A 21617-nucleotide genomic window follows, 5' to 3' on the forward strand; every position below is an offset into this window, starting at 1 on the left:
TTAATTGTTTATTATTTTAAACCCTGTGTTTCAGGGACTGTCACGCACGTGCCGTGGTACCGTGGCACAGCGCGGCTTCCCCCGTTGGAAGCAGCCTGCGGACACGGGAGCCTGCGCGGCAAGCGGGGAGTGCACGCTGGGACGGGGACGTCGCCCCCCTGCTCCCCGTCCCCCCTGCTCCCCACGCCCCGCCGCTCCCCGTCCCCCCTGCTCCCCGTCTCCGTCCCGGCTCCCCACGCCCCGCCGCTCCTCGTCCCCGCTCCCCATTCCCGCCGCTCCCCATCCCCGTCCCCCGCTCCCCACGCCGCGCCGCTCCCCGGTGGCCGCCGCGGGGCCGGGCAGGAGACAGGCGGGGGGCACAGCGCCCCCTGCCGGCCCAGCCTCCCAATGTCGGTGCTGGCGGGGGATCGGCGGCTTCCCCGGCGCGCGGGTGTGACGTCAGCCGGGCGGCCGGTCGCGCGCTGCCGCCGCCATGGGGAAGAGCCGGCCGCGCGCGGGGAAGGCGGGCAGTGTTTTCCGCATCGCTCGCAGCGGCGCCGCCAAGGCCAAGGCCAAGGGCAAGGCGCGGCCCGTCACCTCCGGGCTGAAGCAGGTGAGCGGCGCGGGGGGAGGGGGCCGGCCGGGGCCGCGGCGTGGCGGCTCCGCGCCGGAGGGCCGAGGCCTGCGGGCCCCGCTTGAGGCTTCGGCCTGGCGCGCCGGGCCGGGCCGGGCGGCCTCGCCGCCTCTGCGGCCCGCGGCGAGCGCTTGTGGCCGGGCGCGGAGAGCTGAGGTGGGCTGTGCTTTGCCGGGCGCAGAACTGCAAAGTACGCGGTTTCCACCCGAAAAATAGGTGTGTACGGGGACGTCGTCGTCTTCAGAAAGCAAAGCACAAGAAGTTGATTTGACGAATCTCCCGCAAGCACCTGCCACAAAAGGCTTCAAGCTGTTCCCCTTGACGGAAATACTTAGAAAGTATTCAGTGAGCTCAGGTCGGCTAGACCACGCGTGCGGCATCACTGTTGCTGTAATTCAGGGTATAGTTTAACAAAATGGCTTGATGCAGACCACCAGGCACAGATGCTGCAGGGGGAAGACCTGTTCCTTCCGCCGTGCTCCGAACCCCAGCCCACTTTACCAGGTTCTGGGCACTGTTCCCACAGCTCTCCTTGATGCTGGCTTGGGAGCTCAGTGCATACTAGGTGATTCAACTTGCTAAATCAACAGCAAAAGCAATTAAAAATGTGGTTTGTGTTTTTCTGTGCTGGGTTGACAAGTTGAACAAATTTCATTTTGAATGAGCACAATCAGAAACATTTTGGGGAGGAAGAACCAGAAAGAATGGAGCCTTTTCTGGCCTAGTAGCTGTTTATTTGTCCCAGCTGTGAAATAAAACCATGCCGGTGAGACACAGTGAATAGCTCTAAGGGCACACACTGCCTTATGTTTTACTCTTAATTCCTCTTTTCCCCCTTCTTGCACCTTAGATGGGCTGTGATGCTCTGCAGACCCTTCTGTGAGCTGATTTAACACACTAAAGCAATGGAAAAGTGAACAAGCAAAAATAATATTCAGCCGCTTTTGTGCCTGGAGAGTACGGCAGCCCAGAGGAGGGAGGGAGTGGGTCGTGTGACTGGGAGTGATGCAGGGAAAGAGGGATGTGGGTGATCTGATCAAGAGTTTTCCTCTTGGTAGCATTAAATAATTAAAACAGTATCTTCTTCTCAAACTTTCCCTCCAGCCTGAGTTGTGTGATCTGCTGAGACTTCAGCTGGTTCCTTTATAAGGGTATCTGATAATAAAAGCAGAAAGTTGGTGGTTTACTGTTCGCATCAGATTTGGTTGCAGTCTACTGGGCAAACAGAGTTAAATAGCAGCTCCAACAAAAGGCCCTTTGAGATCTTCTGCAAGCTAAAGCCACTTGACAGGCTAATCTGGTAGACAGACAGGAACGTAACAAACTTTGGAAATAAACATATTTCATGTTGCTGCTGTCACATCTCTACTTTGTCTAGAGGGTTCCGTATAATAAAGGGAGAAACAGGTTTTAAAAACATATTCATGAAAAGTCAGTAGGTTGTTAGGAGTAAAATTTTATTCTGTGTGTTTAAAACTGTTCTTTAATTCATTAAGCCTTTTGGGATTTACTAAGCTTTATAGGAAGATGATCAGAAAAAAAGATGTTAAAATACATTATTCTTTAATAGATAAGAGCCCATTAAAACTATTCAAACAACTTCTGATATAGATACACTTGCTAGTTATAGAGCCTCTTTCTTTGTACAAGTCCTGCTGGAGTAGCTGGGGATGTCGGGTATTAAAACTGACTGGATCCTTTCAGCACCCCTGTGAATCTGCAAAATGGTAACGAGCCCTGAGGGGAAACCTAAGATCTTTGTAAATTGGGTTGGCCACAGCTGCATCAACTCTGATTTGAGCTAGGAGCCGAGTCGATGTTTCTGGAGTCACTGTTCAGTTTATTATAAATTAAAGCGCTAATCTGAGTAGACTTGTTTTGTCAGCCTCTTGCCACTGCTTTCTTACTACTGGTTCTCCTAGTCATTCAGGATAAATGGAATTGTTATTAATGTATACGTGTTCTGAAATTATGGAAGCATTTGAAAGCAAAATGAATATGTGTAACCATTCACAGTTTGCTTCTGCCTGTGTAAATAGCTGAGAGGTGAATTACAGGGGGAGCCTTTGGAAGACCAGTAGGTATCCTGAAACTTCGGGTCACCTGAAGACAACGAGCATGCCTCTGGAACATTTGCAGTGCAATGGGCCAGTATCTGGAGGTGCTCCAGGCACTGGAGCAGAGGTTCCCCTGCAGCCTGTCATGGAGACCACGGTGAGGCAGGCTGTGCCCCTGCAGCCCATGGGAGTCCATGACAGAGCAGATACCCACCTGCAGCCCATGGAGGACCCCACACCAGAGCAGCTGGGTGCCCAAAGGAGGCCGTGACCTCATGGGCAGCCCGCGTTGGAGCAGCTCCTGGCAGGGCCTGTGGCCCCGTGGGGAGAGGAGCCCAGGCTGGGGCAGGTTTGCTGGCCGGGCTGTGACCCCGCGGGGGACCCACACTGGAGCCGGCTGTGCCTGAAGGACGGCACCTGGTGGGGGGGACCCACGCTGGGGCAGTTCGTGAAGAACTGCAGCCTGTGGGAAAGACCCACATTGGAAGTTTGTAGAGAACTGTCTCCTGTGGAAATGACACCATGCTGGAGCAGGGGAAGAGTGTGAGGAGTGTTCCCTCTGAGGGGGAAGGAAAGCAGAGACAACATGATGAACTGACTGCAACACCTCTTCCCTGTCCCCCTGTGCTGCAGGAGGGGAAGGAGGTAGAGAAAATAAGGAGTGAAGTTGGTCCCAGGAAGAAGGGAGGGGTGGGAGGAAGGTGTTTTTAAGATTTGGTTTTATTTATCATTACCTTACTCTGATTTGATTGGTAATTATTTTTTTCCCCAAGTCAAATTTGTTTTGCACATGACAGTGGTTGGTGTGATTTCCCTGTCTTTCTCTCAACCCACAAGCCTTTTGCTGTATTTTCTCCCCTGTCCAGTTGAGGAGGGGGAATGATAGAATGGCTTTGGTGTGCACCTGGTGTGCAGCCAAAGCCAACCCACCACACAAATGAAGGAAGAAACCTTTCCTGGAACTCCACTACAGCTGAGAAGCTGAGGGTGGTGTAACAGGGCTTGGCTTTTGTTTTCTCTGTGTTCTGTTTCTGGATCACTATGGGCTCCATTTCCAATAGAACAAGTTTAACTGCTTTCATAATTTCCAGTTTATTAGAACATTAGTATCACATGACTAGAAAGTGTAATTAAGTAACAGATAAATCCACTAAAAAGATATTTTGGAAGATACGTATGTAACACTGGCTGTACAAGTTGTACAAAAATGGTGTAATTGTGCATGCTAATAGAATTTCTCTTAAAAATACCAATGTGTTTTGTTTTGTTTTTTCCCCTCCCAGCTAAACATTAGAAATGCTGAGAAAGTTAGCACAATAAATAAAGCATTTGCTGAAGTTCAGAAAGAAATACAGCAACTATCAAAAGGCACTGCAGCAGAACCTCAGAAGAATGATCAGGTAATTTCCCTTTGTAAAAATCTGAGGAGGGAAATGAAAGGAGTGTGCATGTTCAAAGCATATATTCTGGCTCTAAGACTGCAGGCAATTCATGCAGTTGCTTTAAAGCTATAAACCCAGCTTTATTAATTTAAGTTGTGTTGTAATGTTGCAATCTGGTTCGCATATTCAAGTGCTAGGTAGCTACTAAAGTAGAGAGAAGAGGGTGGTTAACCAAGCCAGAGCATGCTTCTAAAACATATTTTTAAATTATGTTCTCACCGGTTTTTAATTGATTTTTTAAAAAAGTCAGTTCCAGCTCCAGCTCTTTGAGACTTATGTGTCAACATGAAGAGACATAGAAAGGAAAGATGAACCTTGCTAATTCCCTACCTGAAGCATCTGATAGTGTTTTGAACCAAACAGTTCTGCCTCTTTTTGTTCCCGATTCCTAAACCTTCGTATTCCCTAATCAGAAGTACCAACACCTGCAACAGCAATTTCTGTACTGGAGCTCTTGCCTGTGAAATGCTGTCTTGAACCCGAAGTGCACTTATCTTCCTTTCTCAAGTCTTACACAGGGCTACGTGCAGTTTTGTGCAAGAAATAATTCACAGAGTGTAATTGCAGGCAAGCTCCTCCATATAAACTCTTTATGCTGACTCTGATGCTCTGGGCATGGTTTGGGGTAGAGAAAGCAGCGGGCTAGGATGAGGTACAGATGAAGCCATCCTGGCTGCTGGAGAAGCGGACATGAATTTTGTGTTATTTACTGTGCCTGGAGTGAAGAACTTTCTGTATAGCTGGGAGCAACAAAACAGGTGTCAGATACCTTAAGGAGAGGCTGAGGGGCAAAATGAAACAGGTGCCAGTACTGCCAGCGCAGGATGAGGCCAAGCAAGGGTTTCAAGGCAGTTGGTGGAAGCTGACCTGTCCCTGCTGGCTTGCTATTGCATGCAGCCAGGAATTCGGACTATACCACTGCTTCTGTGCTAGTAGGGCTGTACGTGATCATGCACGCTGTAATAGTACTTTCTCCGAAGTTGCAGAAGTGTTGTCAAGAGCACTTCTGAACTAAAAGCTGAGCTTATTTCCATTTGGCCATGTATGTTATATTACTGGTGTGATGCTTTGTCTTTTTCCTGTGGCATAAAGTATTGGCTACTTATCTGTCAAGTTCAGTGAATCCTGTAATCCCCCAAATCACTCAATTATGACTGAAAAATTAGCCTCAATCGAATATATAAAGACAAACTAATCTTCTAGACAATGGATGTTTACTACTGGAGTAAAAATAAATTGCTTTCTACTTTAAACTTGAACTTGTTTTTTTCAGGTTTCCACAAACCTGGAAGAGGAACCGGCAAACGTGGATGCTGCCACAAACCTATTATCTCAGTTGTAATACATAATGGATGATGAAGGGATCACAAGAAATGAAGATAACAGATACCAATGGCTTTGTTTGTACAATTTTATTTAAAAAATCTTGTTAATATACAAGTATTGGCACACTTTAATACAAACTACAAACAGACCTTTCCTATCATCTAGGAAAGTGGAATGTCAGAAGTCAGTGTGAGAAACTTAAAGTGCTAAAACAGAAGGCACTTCACAAAATTGGTTCACTGAAACAATTTAGCATAACTCAAGTTGATATCCTTCACTTTTCAGCTTGGCAGTGAAAGCTTCAAAACTGATTGAAAGGTTAAAGACAAAAAATACAGAAAGCTTCTTGGCAGTAAAGCTTCAAAGAAAATGCTGTTAACTGTGAGCAAGAAGTCTAATTGTGTTTTTTTTTTTTTAATGATCAAAAGGCTATAAAGCATTTTCACTTCTCTTACTGAAGGAAACTCCAAAAAATTGGATTACACAGAAGACACTCGGATGAAAAAACGTGCCAGAATTTTTTATAAAAGCCCTTTTTTCTGGTTGTTAAATTTGTTTTGTGAAGTCGTTAAAGGAAGCAAAAGGAAATATACTCCCAGAGTCAGTGAACTAAGAAGTTATACATTCAGTATTCAAATACTTAGGTTATGAAGAAGTCTAGAATGTTATAGTTAGAGGTAGATAAGTAGTCTGGTTGATACAATATCTAATAATTTAGTATCTGCACATCAAAGAGATCACAGACTCCTTCATTATCATCCAGGTTAAAGTTGTAGTCATCTCCGGGAGTAGGAGAGAGTCGTAAGAGAGGAAAAACTGTAAAGCAGGAATAGTTTAGTTTAAATTAAAACACTTTTGGAATATCAGCCCTATCTCATTCAGTATGTTTGTCATCACCAGTATTGGGGTTAGTCTTAATAATTAAACCAGTCTTTATGACCTGACAAGCATACTAAGATACATACTGTGAATACCTGTATCGCCTTCAAACTAAGGCAAAGACAGTGACGGGTCTACATATTTTTGCTTAGTATTTTAAATGAATTTGCTGGAATAGAGTGATAGCTGTGGAATATGGACTTAATTTCTCCTTCTGCAGCAAAGAAGCTCCTGAGCAGCTTTTGAGACTTTCATCAGAAAGCCATCATTTATATTTATATTTCAATATTGCGTATGTCAGCCTTCAAATACTTATCAGTTTAAGTAAGGAAGTTACCATTATCCTTATTTTACAGATGAAAAATGGAGGCTAGCAGTTTCCTTGTGTGATGGATTTCAAGCGTGGATTTCAAGCTGTCTTTGGGGAGGAAATGCAAGACAACTCTCAGCTCTCATGCTGCACCTCAGGAGCAACACTAACCTAGTACCTCCTAAAAGCAGAGACTATTTCCATTTTAGCTATGTTCTGGCACATTCACATAATCCCATCTTGCCCCTCAGATCTTATAATTACATGGGGGTTTTTTGGGTAAGCTCTGAGGTCGTCTGCTTGAAGGGCAGATACAGGCTACCTACAGAGCACAGGGCAAGAGGAACAACCTCAGCCGAGTTCACCTGGCACCTCAGTGAGACAAAGCAGAGAGGCAAGGAGCATGTGAACTTCCTAGCTGTGGTTCAGCTCTGCATTTTTGGCCACTGAGGCGCAAGAGCAGAAACGGGTAACATTTGTCTGTTCTGTTAGTGTACCACAGCTGGTCATGTATCTGTCTGCATGCAGGCATGTATATGTTCTGAAATGTTTACTGAAAGCACCTGCAGGAAGCCTTAGGCAGAACAGAATTAAACCAGGTATTATTTTTTTCAAGGCAGCACTCTAGTTATCGGCCTGTTCTTTGTTCCTGACTTAAGGATTGGTGGGTTACTCATGCATGTAAGTATTTGCTGGATTAAAGCTTTCATATTTTGATTGTTAAATAAAACTGTTGCAGGGAATGGAAAGGGGAGCAAAGACAAGAATGACAAAGATAGAGAAGGCAGTACAGGGGAAAGAAGTAGTTTCATACTGACTCTTGGTATCAGATTTAACATACACCTACTAAGAGTGCTGTTCACAAAAACCCCATGCTGCTACTTGTAATTATAGAAAAGTAAAGATGCTAAATACTTACCATCAGAAGACATGAGTTCATCAATAATATCCCCACTGATATTTCCTGTGAAAGACATAAGCATGTGTTTATGGAAGCCAACATATATTCTCTGCGTTAAAACACTGAATTACAAAGCACAGTATGGCTCGTGCAGTGTAGAAGCTGTACGGATAGCATGCCATATGTATGTAAAATATACTCATCTTTGTATCCCTCAGGTTCTCCTGATACATTTCTCACACCAATCCCTTATAACCCTAGAGCCATGTACAGCATGAAGTTTATTTGGTGGCAGAGACCAGTATTTGCTCAAAACAAGTTTGCTACACAGAGCTGGCTCAGTGGCTTCATTAGGAGATGGAGAGGCCTGTCATTTCCTCTGTGTAACCCATCGGTAACGTGGTCACAAAGAAGGGCTCAGGAAACTAATAAAAACATTTAAGCATAACTGTTGCTTCCTACCTGCGGGTTCTTCCATCTTTGCTATGTCGAATGAGTTTGGCTTGAGAATGCAGTTAACATCCAGGGGCAGCAAGGTTTGGTAGTCACTTGAACTAGCTGTAGCTTGGGCGACATCTCCGGAGAGGCTGGGGTACAACACCGACTCTGGAAGGCTGGAGTAAGGGGCTGCCGGGGTTGCACTGTCCTGCTGCACGCTGCCGTCTGCAAAGCCGGAAAGGCATGGGATACAGTCCGCTACGGTAAAGGGAACACAAAACGCCCGCACCCAGCTTTGTCTTTTGAGGAGAACACGGCCGATGTCTGGGAGGAGGTGAAAGGAGTCTTCCCCCTTCTGAAGTCACGGGCACAATTTAATCAGGACCCCTCAGAAATGCAGTCTGTAACACCACCAGCATTTTCTTAAACCTTTTCCTATTCCCTTACTATTGTTGTGGAAAAAACACCTGATATTCAGGCAGTCTCTCACTGTGGCTATGTGGAAGAAGGTAAGTGACCTTGTGGCACAAAAGCTGGAACCGGTGCCTCTATTATCTGTCCCATTACAAGCTACATGTCCAAATCATACCCTGTCAGAGGCTGGTTTTGTCCCACGCTGCAATCTGAGAAGCACCTCAGAACAACTAACAGGATCCCACCCAGAAGCTGCTCAGTATGAGATGCTAAGCTACGCGGGAAGAATCTGTTTCACCAGAGAGAAGAGGAAGAGGCTTTTCTGTTAACCTCGCGAGAACTGTGAGTAAGCCCTTGGGGTAGTTTCTTAACAGGCAGGTGCTCACTATGCAAATTCTTGATCTTTCCTTTACCTACTACCTTTTCTAACAGTTTCTTCTTTCCCTCCAGTTCCCTTCCCCCCCATCTGAGGCAGGCAAAACCCTGGACCCACCTGATGGTGTGTCTGCAACTGATGTTTGCGGTAACTCTTGTCCTTGGTTGGGATCATGTTCTGGTGGATTTTGAGGAGCTGCAGCAGGTTTAAGGGGAGTAACTGGAGCTGCAGGTTGAGATGGGGGCTGTGCAAGGTCATCGGGTGGAGGAACTGGAAACACCATGGGCTTGGAGGAGCTCGATTCTTTATTTATAAGCAGCACATGGATAGGTCCTGAACTACTTTTAAGATGGATCTGGTATTTCTTCTGTCCATTCTGTCCCTGTGGAGGTGGTATATTATGAAAGTTACTGTTCCTTGAGAACTTGGAACTTTACAAAATTTAATAGTAACTGCATAGTTATTTCCCACAGAAAGTAATGAAGATTTTTGAACCTAATTCTCAAACTGATGCAGAAGATAAATACGGTGCTCTTCCAGTTAGATCACCAGGAAGAGCTGAGAACTGGCATAAACTTACCAAACCATACTCAGAAAAAAAAAAAAAAGTATTTAAAACTAACACATCATCTAATAAAAAACCACAAGCCAGATCACAAACCTGCAATGTATTTACCTGACCAGAACACAGCTACAGAGGACACAAATATCCAATTCTTCAAAGTGCTTAACTAAATAAAATTCAAGTTACATGAGACTTATAGCAGGGCTTATATATTACCTCTTATCAGTAACAACAATGACAAGTTCAGAATGATCTTGGTTGGGATCAAGCATCCTATAAAATATTTGGATCTCTCACCCATACTGAGCGAACACTGGATCACAAGTTAGTGGAAATAATTTCTTAGCTGATTTGCCAGGCCTGCTTTTGGCAAGTTACTTAATACAACTGGGACTAGCTTCCTGTAGCCCAGTCTCAATGAGACCACTGACTCTGCAGTGGCTAATTCAGCAAACAGGTTTTCAGCAAGTATGTTCTAGGAAAAACATGAGCATGAGAAAAGTGGGAAAGAAGCCTCAGGGCAGGGGAACCAAAGCAAAAGCATCCAGCTTGAACTCGGTGCTAAAGACCTCAACAAAAAGTCAGAAAAACCCCAAACCCCCAACATCGCAGCAGCTAACTTTGGTCCCACAGAGAACCTTACCGTTCCCTGAACTGATTTCAGCAGAGATGGACAAAGATAGTACCACTGATAAGCTTCACAGTTCTAGCTCTGGATGCTTTTACAATATTACACTGTGCTTAGCCTCACTTAAAAATAGCTTGTGAAACCTCTCAGGTGAATTTCAGCCTTCTACAAGCACAGTGGCTATCGTGCTTTATACAATGCCCTCTCCCAACTATGTAAGCCCTATTTAAAACAGAGCACTGCAACAACAACAAAACTGAAGATGGACAGAGGCAAATAATTTGGCCTCCTATTTTAATCCTGCCCATTTAAGCCTTTTGCCTAAAGTGAGACTGCAGTTTGTTTCTCTATCCAGTCTAGTACTACAAGACTAAATGTAAAACCTACAACTAAATCTAAAAGGCCTTTTCATAAGGTATCTGTGTTAACAATACAATAGAGAAATTTGACACATAAAAGTCACTGCTAATAAGTTCTCAAGGGAATTCATGACAATTAAGCCTGTTTCGGAAGGTTGCAACATTTAAAAGCAAGACGGAAGAAGAGAGGGCAAAGAAACCCACTATTCTATCTTGTTCTTAATAGAAGACAGAGTTACCATTAGTTTATCTAGGTGTAGAAAAACCACTTTTCCCTACCCAGCCTCTCCCTTCTCAAGTGAAACAATCTTAATTTATTTTTTTTTCCCCCTCACACACAGATAGAGGTAAATTCTCTGCTCTAATGTAGCTCTTCTTTTCCACTGCCCCTCTAGAACACTTAATAAAAAAAAGAAACAAGTACGTACCATTTCGGGTATAGGTACTTCTAACTGTGTGCCACAAGGTGCTTGAATTGCTAGAAGTGTGTCTCCTGGTTAAATAGCAATTTTTAAGAAAGTGTTAATTGTGAATATTTTTCTTAAGTCTTGCATGGTATCCACTCACATGAGATATGGTTATCCAAGGGTACTTAAAATACTGCATAATTCTAGCATAAATAAACTTGTGGTGGGACTTGCATAGTCCCTATAAGATCCAAGTATATCACATCATATAAATCACAGAATTCCAATACTTAGATCACAGTCGCAAGAACCTTTTCTCATAGCAGTACAAGATCTACCACTTCCTTTACCTGTTTGTTACTGTCCCTGAATCTTCTAGTTGTATACGTAACATGAGGTAAAAATACTTAACTAGTTTCTTTTTAGCTAAAACAGCTCTCTGGTCCAGCTCACTTTGTGGCTTTGAAGAATGGTGGGAGTAGAGACATTTAACAGAAGGAAGAAAAGGTATTAATGATTGTCTTCAGTGCCAGCACTTCCAAGTGTCTGAGCTCACGCCTTCTGCAGAGCATACAACTGGGATGTAACAGCTGGCTATCAAACTCACCTGTGGCTTACTACGCACACTAGAACGTGCTAAATGACTACAAGTCAGGAGATCACAATTACATTAACAGGACTGCTACAACCAGCCACACGTTGCAGGTCACTCACCTACCTACACAGCGTTGCCCCTCTGTCCATCACTTGGGAATAATGCTTTTCCTTCTCTGCCTCCTAAGAGGCACTTAGATGAAGTACTGTGTGACTGCTGTACTAGATGCCTCCACATTTTGTAGTAACGACTAACTTTTTAGTAATGGCTCATTTTTGTTAAATTCTGCAGTAGTTGTCTAATCTTACATTTTTACTGAAAAATTAATCCAACCTTCCTTGTGGCAAAGAGATGGTTCTGGGCCTAGCTGGAGGCTGAACAACAATCTTCCCTTGGGTGACCCAGGATCAGGAGAGGATGTCAAGGGGAGTAACTTCTGCCAGCAATTCTTGGCCATTTCTTCAAACCTCCTGTACAGAAGGAATCCTTTTGATTTAGTAGCAATGCTCCATCATTGAACTCCAGCTGGGTTCCATTTATACAGCATCATCAGGAGCTCGCTCTGGCCACAGCTGCCACCAGAAATTGTTATGAAATTTGGACCTGCTTGGTTTTTCTGGTGGGTTGGATCAAGATGTCCTGTCCCTGGTTCTGTTAAACAGCCTAAGGCAAGCTGCTACAAACTGAATACAAAAAGACATCCAAAACCAGTACTCCAAAACCACCTGAGCTTCCATTCCATACAATCTGTGACTACAACTAGAAAATGCCAGAACTTGCTAGTCATGAACATTGTGAAGGACATCTACTTAGTATTGATCACTATTGAGTACTTCAAAATGCTTGCAGGGAAAAAAGCAGGTTAGTTAAGAAGTTAGTTTTCAAGACGAAGATCATGAAATCCCTCAATTTAAGAAATACAGCCTAGTAACAACTTACCATTGAAGCAGTTGCAGATATCTTCATGGGTGACATATGAAAATGTAATTTATGTTAAGGAACATTTTTCTTAAAGCAACATGTAACCGTTATTGGTTGCCCTTTAAAAGAAGTTTGTTCAAACTGAGCCTAAGTAACAACTTATGTTGTTACTGAGAGGTGTAATCAAGGCATGACACTTGATTTTCAGAATGCCTAGTTAAAAATAGCAGAGTTCTGTCTTTTAAAGAAAAAAAAATCTGTGAAGAAAATACAAAAAGTTGCATAGCTTGAATGGGAAGATTCTTCTAAAAAAACATGTATAATCTTGTGTTGAAGAATACCACTTACCTCACTAACTTGACACTACAGAATTAATGTATCAGGGCTTCCAAGAATCACACAAAAATACTGTCAGAGGGGACTTGAGAGTTCATCTGCCATCCGATTCCCCCGCCTCAAGGTAGGATGAACTGTTAAGACATTCCAGACAGATGTTTGCCTCCCCACTTCTGGAAAACCTCCCATGATGGATATTCCACCACCTCTCTGGGGGGTCACTTCCAGTGCTAGCTCTCCCAAAGGAAAATTTCTCATAACATCTAACTTGAGTCTCCCTTGCTACAAAATCCATTTTACAGGAACAGTTTCTGTAGAGCAACTCCAGTAATTTTTAAGTACTTACCACTGGCGCTATAGATAAGAAGGGCACTTTCCTGCTCCCAGTCTCAGGTGTCTATTTTTCTCAGTATCTTGCAAGACAGCTAAACACATGGCTACAAGTGATGTAGCTGGAATTCTCTGCTGATGGGGTATTTACACACAGGATTTTTTTCCAGTTTCAAACACAAGCTTCGGGACTTTGTCAACTCAATTCATCTTTGGGTAGTAACTTAATCTTTTTAAGAGAAGGAAGCAACACAAAAGAAGATTCATGTAAAGCACTAGTAAGAAAGTATAAATTCAAGTGCCAGAAACACCAGGGTTATATTTTGGACTTAAAAAATACTGACATATATACATATATATATATATCTGTGCTACATTATTTTCAGGTTACCGATCATACAGTCACAGAAGTTAAAAAGTCATGTAAATAAGATTTGTATTTTCTTTCTTTTTGAACCAAAACCTGAAAAAAATATTTGCCTTTCCTTGCTTCTGGATAATGTGGACTACATTATGCTTTATCCATTACCTACACTCTAACCATTGCTTTAATTCTATTTACAAGATGCACACAATTAATTTAAAAGGATATTGGTAGTTTGTAGAATCATCCATAACATTCTTGATACTTTGCTGAAGCCACAGTTTCTGCTGATCCAATTCTTTTTCTTTTAGCTCTAGATCTTCAATTTCAGCTTCCAGATACCTCAGCCTGTCTATGACTTCTTTTGTATTGCAGCCAGCACCTACTCCTCTTAAAAAGGTATAAGGGTTCATGAAACCACAAGTGAAAAACTAAAGTAAACATGCAAAGAATTTCTTAAGACTATACTTTCAACATTTTTGAAGTCTACTGATATTCAATATGACAGAAATGAGTGTTTACCCTCCCAGAAGTTTTTGAACAGAAAAATGAAAATTCTTAAGATCAAATTTAGAATTCCCCTCTACCAAAATTTATTTTCTTTTGGAATGCAGGCTTTTTCTGCATTGGAGCTGATTTATAGGCCCTTTCTCACTCTCCTCTAACTCTTAGCTTGGGCTTGTGACCTTCTGTCACAGAAGAAGAGAAAATAGGCAAGGACTACAGGAGGGTAGATAGGTGGAGACAGCGTGTCCCAATAGGCCTCCCAGATTCATCAAGAGTAAACTTTTCAACTACAAGTGCTAGTTATAAAGTAGCACCACTAGTTTTCTGAACATTTCTCTCCTGTGTGCTTTCCACTTGGTATTATGTATCAAAGACATAAGTTAAAAGGAAGACAAATACAGTTCAGTTACAACTTTACTATAATTCTAAAATGTCATACTGCTCATTGATGAGCATCAATTTTGCGGTGTCATATTTAGTCAGGAGAAGCGGGAAGAAGCATTTTTTGTTGCTTTTGAGCACATGAAGATTTGCAGAACTGAGAAGGCTTACTTCCACTGAATGCTGTTTTTTGACTTCTTCTCAATGAGATCAATCCCCTCCAAAACATTGGTGATATCATAAATCCTCCTCTTCTGCCTCACAGCAAGTGTATCAGCAGCCTGCCAAGAGAACAAGTATCAGCAGCTTGCATGCTGAGGGCAAAAGACAGTTAAGGCATTCCCTTGGAAAAATGCCAACTAATGTCATTTTTAAGTGAGAAGGTTTAGCTCTTTGAGAAACAGACACCCAATCATGAATTCAAAAGCTCAGCACCTGCATGTAGCGCTACAAAGCATGCTGAGAGGAGTCACCTCTGAAGGCCAGCAGGCCTACCCTCATCAGGGAGGAGTTCATGTGTGTTGCAAAGACTGTGTTTGGTACTTGGACTATGCACAGAAGAGCTTGCAATGCGTGTTTTGAAGGTAGGGAAAAGAAGGGAAGGCAGACAGCAATGCCCTGCAGTGGAGCAAGCCTCTCAAGCCAATGACGTATGAAGTTTATCATCCCTTCTGCTGACACTCGAGGTATTGCAGTCTTTGGACTAAACGGTGCCAGGATACGAAATGACAGGGCTGTAATTTCACAAAGTGGCTGAAGGAGAGCTGCGATACTTCACGCCAGCATCATCCTCTAATGCATGAATCCACCTCACAGTGTACCTGGGCTTGCTCAGTCTGTCACACTGAGAACCAAGAGCTGTTTCACAGCCACGAGGACCTTGGTAGAGCTCACAGGGATGCTTGCTGCTGTCACACTATCCCTTTTACGTTACAGCTAGCTATGCCGTGTGCTTGTGTGCTGTCACAGCTCGCCAAAGCAAAGCAGACTGCCAGGCAGAGAAAACAGTCTGCTTCGTGCCATAATTCTTTCCATGGTGGCTTTTATGTACCTGATGCAAAGACCTAAGATAATGTAAGCAAACCTGAGCCAGTCATGCCTTCCGCACCTTCAGCAGTTTGATGCTGTGAAGTGGCTCAAGTTCAAAGAATATTAGTTAAAGGTGAGAAAGCGAAGAGAAGTCCAGCTCAGATACAATGATTACAAGGGCTTACATGTATTAACCAGATTAAAATAAAAAAAAGAAGAAAAATAAAGAGATGGCTGGCTAGAAAAGACTTCTGCATCCCAAATTTGAACTAATGCATAAAGCAAACTAATTTCCACTATAAGCACATGATGACTTGTTTCAGTTTTTCCAGCAATCAAATTAATGCTTTTAGTGACGTAGCCTATATGAAGAGTACAACCCGAGACAACTGCAATGAGGAAGGAAAACCAAATCCATTTTATAGCAAAGTACATAAAACTCACAGTATTTTCTGAACCATGAACTCACTAATCTTCCAAAGAAATGACATTTTCCTACTAGCAAGTTAATTACTAGAACTTAGAAATACATATTTTTTTTGTTAGTGAAGTAAAATTAAAAGGAAAAAAATGGAAGAAGAATGTAGATTAAAAAAAAATACTCTCATAGCCATAAAGCATAAACACTGTTCTTTCGCCTTAACAGTGATGTACCTACTAAACTGTTTCTACTGATACGGTTATCGACATTTATCTTTTGCATGTTCTTCTGTTAAAACCTTTTCCTATCTAACAAAACAAAATACAGACAAATACATACAAAGCACACACTTTAGTTCTCTCCAAGGAAACAGGCTCTTCAATCATTTATATCAGCAAGTACACGCCTGCTAGCTTAACCTGCTCTTTTTGGTGCATGCATACACACCACTTACAATGATTGTAAGAGAAGCCTTCAAAATCTAGGAAGTGGCAAAACTGATGCCACCTGCACAACGTTTAACCAACACCTCATATATCGCATAGTCTTCAGAGGCTTAATTTCTACAAGCTCTTGGCATTATTCGGTGCAAGGAATGGACAGCACACACTTACTTAATCAGCTGTTATTCAGCTTTCTGCTTTTTCTGCTTTTTTGCCATTGCTCTACAGATGGATGTAGGATTAGTCTACTGCTCACAGTCCGAGCAATGAAGAAACTGCCCTGGAGACAGATTTCATTACCTCTTGAGATCTTCCAAAAGGTGTGCCTGTACAATATATAAATGCTTTACTAATCTTAATGTATTTTCAAACTGCGCTGGTGGTAAAATATACCAAATGTACATAAATTTGTAGCTAAGATACCAAAGTTTAAGAATGAAAAAACAGCCACTAATTTTGAGTGCCCAACTTCAGATGTTTCAAAGCTGGCATAATCTCAATGCTATTATTGCATTTCTTACGCCCAAAGCATGGCTCCCATGAACACCAGCAGTGCAGACTCACCACGGCTGCAAACCATGCTCCGAGGACTGAGGAAAAGTACGCCACAGTTAGATACATACTCAGCTTGACTAGCCCTGTGTATAATTCGATCACAGCTACAAAGTCCAACTACTTACACCAAGAATTCAAGCAAAGATGTCAAACTGGGGCCAGTCTGGGAAGTTTAATACAGACATTCACCAGCTTTCTGGTGCTGGTCTCGTAACCTAATTATCTTTCCAAAATTTTATGGGGTGTTTCACAGATATTTTCAAAACCAATTGAAAAGTTCCTGCTTGACACTCTAGCAGTACCAGTGTGACACCTTCCAATAGGCTTACTGCTCAGACATTAAGTTCAAGCACTCAGTTCCTCCACAAAAATCACCCACTACTGACTTCAGTAATTAAAAGAGCCTGCTGAGACAAACCTCCTGTTGTCAAAACCACTTCTAAAACTTATCATTTCTCAGCTGACATCAAACTGTTGAAGCAGATCCAGCAGCACAAGAAAGGGACATCTACCACAGTGGCTCTGCTAACATGGTTTGACACAGCTTCCACATTCCTTCCTCTGAATCATTTGTATTTGAAGTTCCCTCAGAAAATCTTTTCAATGTGAAGCTGCTGCACTCTAGCTACTCCTTCTAGCATCTCCTCATACTTTGATTAAGTACATATCCAAGACAAGCACTATATGAGTGTCTCACCAACAGGTTTGGAAGTGAAAGAAAAACGTCTGAGCGCAGGGCTTTGGATCCATGTGCATTCAGACCGTGTAACTTCTGGAATACAGAAAACACGCTGTTCGGCACAGTTTCAGCTGCAGGCATGCACACACACACAACCCTGCCCAGAAATAAAACAACCAGCCAGAAAAAGTGTTCGGGTGCACTCTCACACAACTTCTTCTTTGCTCCCAGGCAGCTGACAAAAGGCGGCAGGAATCATCAGCTGCACATTCGCTGCGTTAGCACTGAAGAGCAGAGGAATTTGCTAGAACACCATGACAGTCATTAGTGAAAAGCTTAACAAAGCAGAAGGGCCAGCAAGGCCTGCTTGCTCTCCATGTGTCAAAGCAAAGAGGTCCTGCATCTCCTGGACTATGCTGGTAGCAGATGATAATGTCTTCTCCCCAAGATGACTGTCAACAGTTTGGTGTGAGTTTTAAACTGAACGGCACGCTTGGCAATCTATACGTGCAGTACTGAGTATCACTGCATCCATAAAGTTTAAGTGAATGCAAAATTTAATAGACAGGCTTTTTCTTCTTCTGTGGAATACGGCAAATGTAAGGCAGTTGTCATGTGCACCTGATCAACACATTTCTAAAGGCAGAGGCAAACAAGCAGATTTTAAAGTACCTCATGTTTCGCACTGATGATCAGAAACATTACTTAATCATCAGTATAGCAGGGGTGGCATTCTGCTAGAAACCAAGCTCTTTTAAGAAATCAAGGAAGGAGAAATTGTATGCAACTGAAAAGAAAGAATACACGATGTTTTGGGCATCATTTCAGGTGGATTATCCCTTACTTGCTCATTGTGCTTTTTTCCTCTCTTCCCTGCAATTTGTGAGTTGCTGCCTATAGGAACTTTCTTTCCCCTCTATCTCATCCCTTAATATTTTATTCACGTAACTAGATTTCTTTATACAGGGTTATTCAGAGACAGCTATGCCGTTATTTGAGAACAGCTGTTTGATTTTAAAGTAAGCACTGTAGAATTCAAATTTCAAGTAAAGAAAATCCTCACTTCTGCTCCCACAGTTTGTCACATGTTAGCAGAGAAGTATCTGGCGCTAAAACATTTCAAAAAAAAGTTCAGCATACAGAACTCGCAGACTCCCTGCACCTCAAGTGAGGAACAGTGCCCCACATAGGATGATGCATCACTTCTGCTTCGTAACGGGTCAGCACACACATCCCAAAGCACCCTCCTACAGACCGCTTAACTATAATTATAGATGTATCCAAAGATCACGAGGAAATGTCCTATAGAACAGCTTTTCATTCTCAATGGCTAAATCACAAAGTTAGGAGTACACTTAATGTTTCCGAATTTTATTTTCTCCATAGTGCCCTGCTGGTTTTGCTACAGAAATACTATTCAGCAGCACATCAGTCAATACTTGTCAGTAGGGAGACTTCTGAAGATGTTCCCTGCATGAATCATTTCTTGGAACACAGTTCTATTTCAAGACTGTCCTATTCTTCAGTACCCCAAGCACACCGACATAACGTGTGTGCTGGTTTTCATTTTTCCTTAGGTATGTGGCATACTTATGAGAAATACTGGTTAAAAAACATACGTTCTGACTCACTGTTTATGAAAGTACCAATGACTTATGTACTGCAGTTAGCATTTACTTCCAACAAACAGCACCCTGTAATTCAGAAACCAGTCTCCAATAGGTCTTGAGCAGAAACATCTATGACTTGCTGCCATGCCCACCTACTTTTCCCTGGCTATCAACCCTTCCATTCCCGCTGGGTTGATACCTTCCTCACAAAAGGGAATCAGAAGTGTCATTCCTTCCCCACACACAGCCCGACTTTATTGTTCATACCCATCCCCTTTGGCCCTTTAAGCTGAGCTTTTTGGCCTGATGTCTTGCAAAGTGAGTATGTTTTGCTTCTCAAACTCACTTGCAACACCTCGCAGCGTGCGACTGGTAATACACCCAGCTGCACAACAATCCCTGAGGTGGGGGCAGCCTAGTTCCGTCAGAGACAGTTAGATACTAAGAAGTTAATCAACTTGTCCAGACCACAGTGTAACTAGAGGAGGAATACAAAACCTATCGGTGTCTTCCCAGCTCACCCTGAAGTTGCACAAGCCGCAGTACCATCACTGAAGTGCTTGCTCTCCGACCAGAGATGCGCAAAAGAGCCCTGAGAACACCATTCACCTTCTGGAGCCCATTAAGCATCATCAACAAATAAGGCCAGTTTTCCAGAAAGGGCTTCAAGTCCCCAAAACAGCAAACCAGCTGCTCACTGAGCTGCGCTTGACTCCTCAGCAGTTCACGGAGGACCTCAGCCGGCCAGCAAAACGTGCCTTTGCCTCGACGCGGGGGCTGACAGCCGGAGGGCCCGGGCCGAGCCCCAGCCCCCTGCGGCGCGACAGCACGCCGGGGCTCCGGCCAGAGGGGGCTGGCACCCAGGGCCTCCCGCCACCCAGCCCCCGCCCGGCCCGGGGCTGGCACATGGTGGGCCCGGCCGGGGACGCCCTCCCACCGCTGACGCCACACGCCTTCACGCCGCCGAGTCTGCAGGTGGCAAAAGCGGGTGACGACGACGTGCCGCCCACCCCGCCAATTAAGCGCCTTTTATACACATTTTTAGAAGTACTAAAGAGGCGACGGTCGGGTTTTCAGGATGGTTTTCCCTGGCCAGAAGGGCATCGAGGGGGCCAGGTGACAAACGGCTTCAGGCAAGGGCCAGCGCCCCGGCGGTGCGGAGCGCGGCGGGACAGCGCGGCGGCTGTCCCCCTTCCCCGGCGAGCCACCTCCGCGCACGGCGCCCATCTTAGCCGCTTTCCGCGCGGGCGGCCGCCGGCCACCACCGCGCACCGGCAGCCCGCAGCGGCCCCGCCGCCCGGGGAGGCGGGGAGCTGGCGGCCCGGCCCGGCCCCGGGCTGCGCCGCCCCCGGCAGCGCGGCGGGGCTGTGCGCACCGGCCAGGCCCGGCGGTGCCGCGGGCTCCGTCCCCCCGCGGCGGGCAGGCCGCCGCCGCCGCCCCGGCCCGCCCTCGCACCGCTTTGAGGTCCAGCACGCCGTCCTTGGCCTCCTGCAGCAGCGACACGAACTTGGTGGTCAGCAGCCCCAGGCTCTTCTCGTGGCGGCTGCTGCCGCTGCCGCCGCCGCCGCCCGCCGCCTCGGCCGCCGCGGCCATGCCGGCAGCGGGGCCGCCCCACCGCGCCACGTGTCGCGGCCGCTGCAACGGCCCGAGCCCGGAACGGAGCCTCGGCCCGAGGGCTGCGGCGGGAGGGGCGGCGCCGCAGGAAGTGACGCCGCCGCCGTTGCCTGGACACCGGCATGTTTCGGCCGCGGGGGGCGAAGGGCCGCCCGCGGGGAGGGGGCCGCGGCCGCACCGCGGGGCCGCGGCGCAGGTGATGGGGCCGCGGCGGGGCCCGACCCCCGGGAGCGCGGCGGGGCGGCGCGACAGCCCGGCGGTCTCCAGCCGGCAGCGCCGCGGCGGACGGGCAGCCCCGGCACTCGGCGGGCGCCGGCCGCGCCAGGCTTCGGCTCGGGCTTCCCCGGTGCGGGTGGCGCAGGCCGGGAGCGCCTGCGGAGGGGACAACCGGGCCGCCGGCGACCCGTCCCGGTGCCTGGCGTGCTCCGCCCGCCTCTCCCCTGCGCCGTAGCAGCTCCTTGTCACTCATTTCACCGGCCGCGTTTGACAGAAAAACGCCGAGATCGATTATAACTTAGGTCCTCAAGTCTCCTGAGGCCACCAGGCACGGGACACGCGGGTGGTCTGGCGAGGGGCGACCCTTCGGGCGCTTCCCCAGCCCCTTGCGCTGGTGTCCAAATACACCCGGCCTTAACCTTGCTCCAGGTGCGCCGCTTCCTCCGGTTACCGTCACACGGAGGTGAGAAGGCCCTGCAGTCCGTATGGCGTAAGGGTTCAAGAGATGCACTTCAAGAAGGAAACGCTGTTGGGAAGAGGCACATGGATACCCTTTCACACCAGGCAGCGGAGTACGTTACGGAGGGACACTACAGCAAATGTGCTGTGTCACGTAGGAGCTGTACCTTCACAGATAATAGCATGTTCAGGGCAATATATGTATGTATAGAAGTAAGGAGCAAGCAGGGATGTGCTCTCTCTCTGGACCTTGAATCGTATTCCTCCTGATCTCAGGTGACAGGAATTTCCTGACTCCTTACACATTCAATATTGACTTAAATAAACCCATTATCTTGTCTGGAAGTGAAAACACAACAGAATCCAATAATGTGATTGATTTTAAATTGTCATGATGAATGCAGAACATGCCTTGCATCTGACAAGGTCAGAGTTCACATTT

The 21617-nt window shown here is 45.4% G+C and overlaps 2 protein-coding genes across 2 annotated transcripts; one reads left to right on the plus strand and one right to left on the minus strand.

Annotated features, from left to right (window-relative positions):
* The first annotated feature begins 429 nt into the window (after positions 1-429).
* RBIS (ribosomal biogenesis factor) lies at positions 430-5830 on the plus strand. The gene is made up of 3 exons (XM_056333275.1): positions 430-592; positions 3954-4070; positions 5386-5830. The coding sequence occupies exons 1-3, from the start codon at positions 473-475 to the stop codon at positions 5452-5454; spliced, it is 306 nt and encodes a 101-aa protein (XP_056189250.1). The 5' UTR covers positions 430-472; the 3' UTR covers positions 5455-5830.
* E2F5 (E2F transcription factor 5) lies at positions 5510-20583 on the minus strand. Its single transcript, XM_056333268.1, has 9 exons — positions 20342-20583; positions 14321-14430; positions 13488-13651; positions 12250-12291; positions 10737-10801; positions 8874-9138; positions 7991-8191; positions 7547-7591; positions 5510-6254 (listed from the first exon to the last, which is right to left on the minus strand). The coding sequence occupies exons 1-9, from the start codon at positions 20477-20479 to the stop codon at positions 6145-6147; spliced, it is 1140 nt and encodes a 379-aa protein (XP_056189243.1). The 5' UTR covers positions 20480-20583; the 3' UTR covers positions 5510-6144.
* Between the last annotated feature and the right edge of the window lie 1034 nt (positions 20584-21617).

This window comes from Falco biarmicus, chromosome 3 (genome assembly GCF_023638135.1).
Source record: "Falco biarmicus isolate bFalBia1 chromosome 3, bFalBia1.pri, whole genome shotgun sequence".
Classification (NCBI taxonomy): Eukaryota; Metazoa; Chordata; class Aves; order Falconiformes; family Falconidae; genus Falco; species Falco biarmicus.

Excerpts from the sequence above, each read along its gene's own strand:
- RBIS (XM_056333275.1), top strand. The coding sequence starts at position 473 with ATGGGGAAGAGCCGGCCGCGCGCGGGGAAGGCGGGCAGTGTTTTCCGC. Across the intron at positions 593-3,953 it reads TCACCTCCGGGCTGAAGCAG|CTAAACATTAGAAATGCTGA; the intron begins GTGAGCGGCGCG and ends TTCCCCTCCCAG. Across the intron at positions 4,071-5,385 it reads AACCTCAGAAGAATGATCAG|GTTTCCACAAACCTGGAAGA; the intron begins GTAATTTCCCTT and ends TGTTTTTTTCAG.
- E2F5 (XM_056333268.1), bottom strand. The coding sequence starts at position 20,479 with ATGGCCGCGGCGGCCGAGGCGGCGGGCGGCGGCGGCGGCAGCGGCAGC. Across the intron at positions 9,139-10,736 it reads AAGTACCTATACCCGAAATG|GGACAGAATGGACAGAAGAA; the intron begins GTACGTACTTGT and ends CCACCTCCACAG. Across the intron at positions 8,192-8,873 it reads AGTTGCAGACACACCATCAG|ACGGCAGCGTGCAGCAGGAC; the intron begins GTGGGTCCAGGG and ends CCGGCTTTGCAG.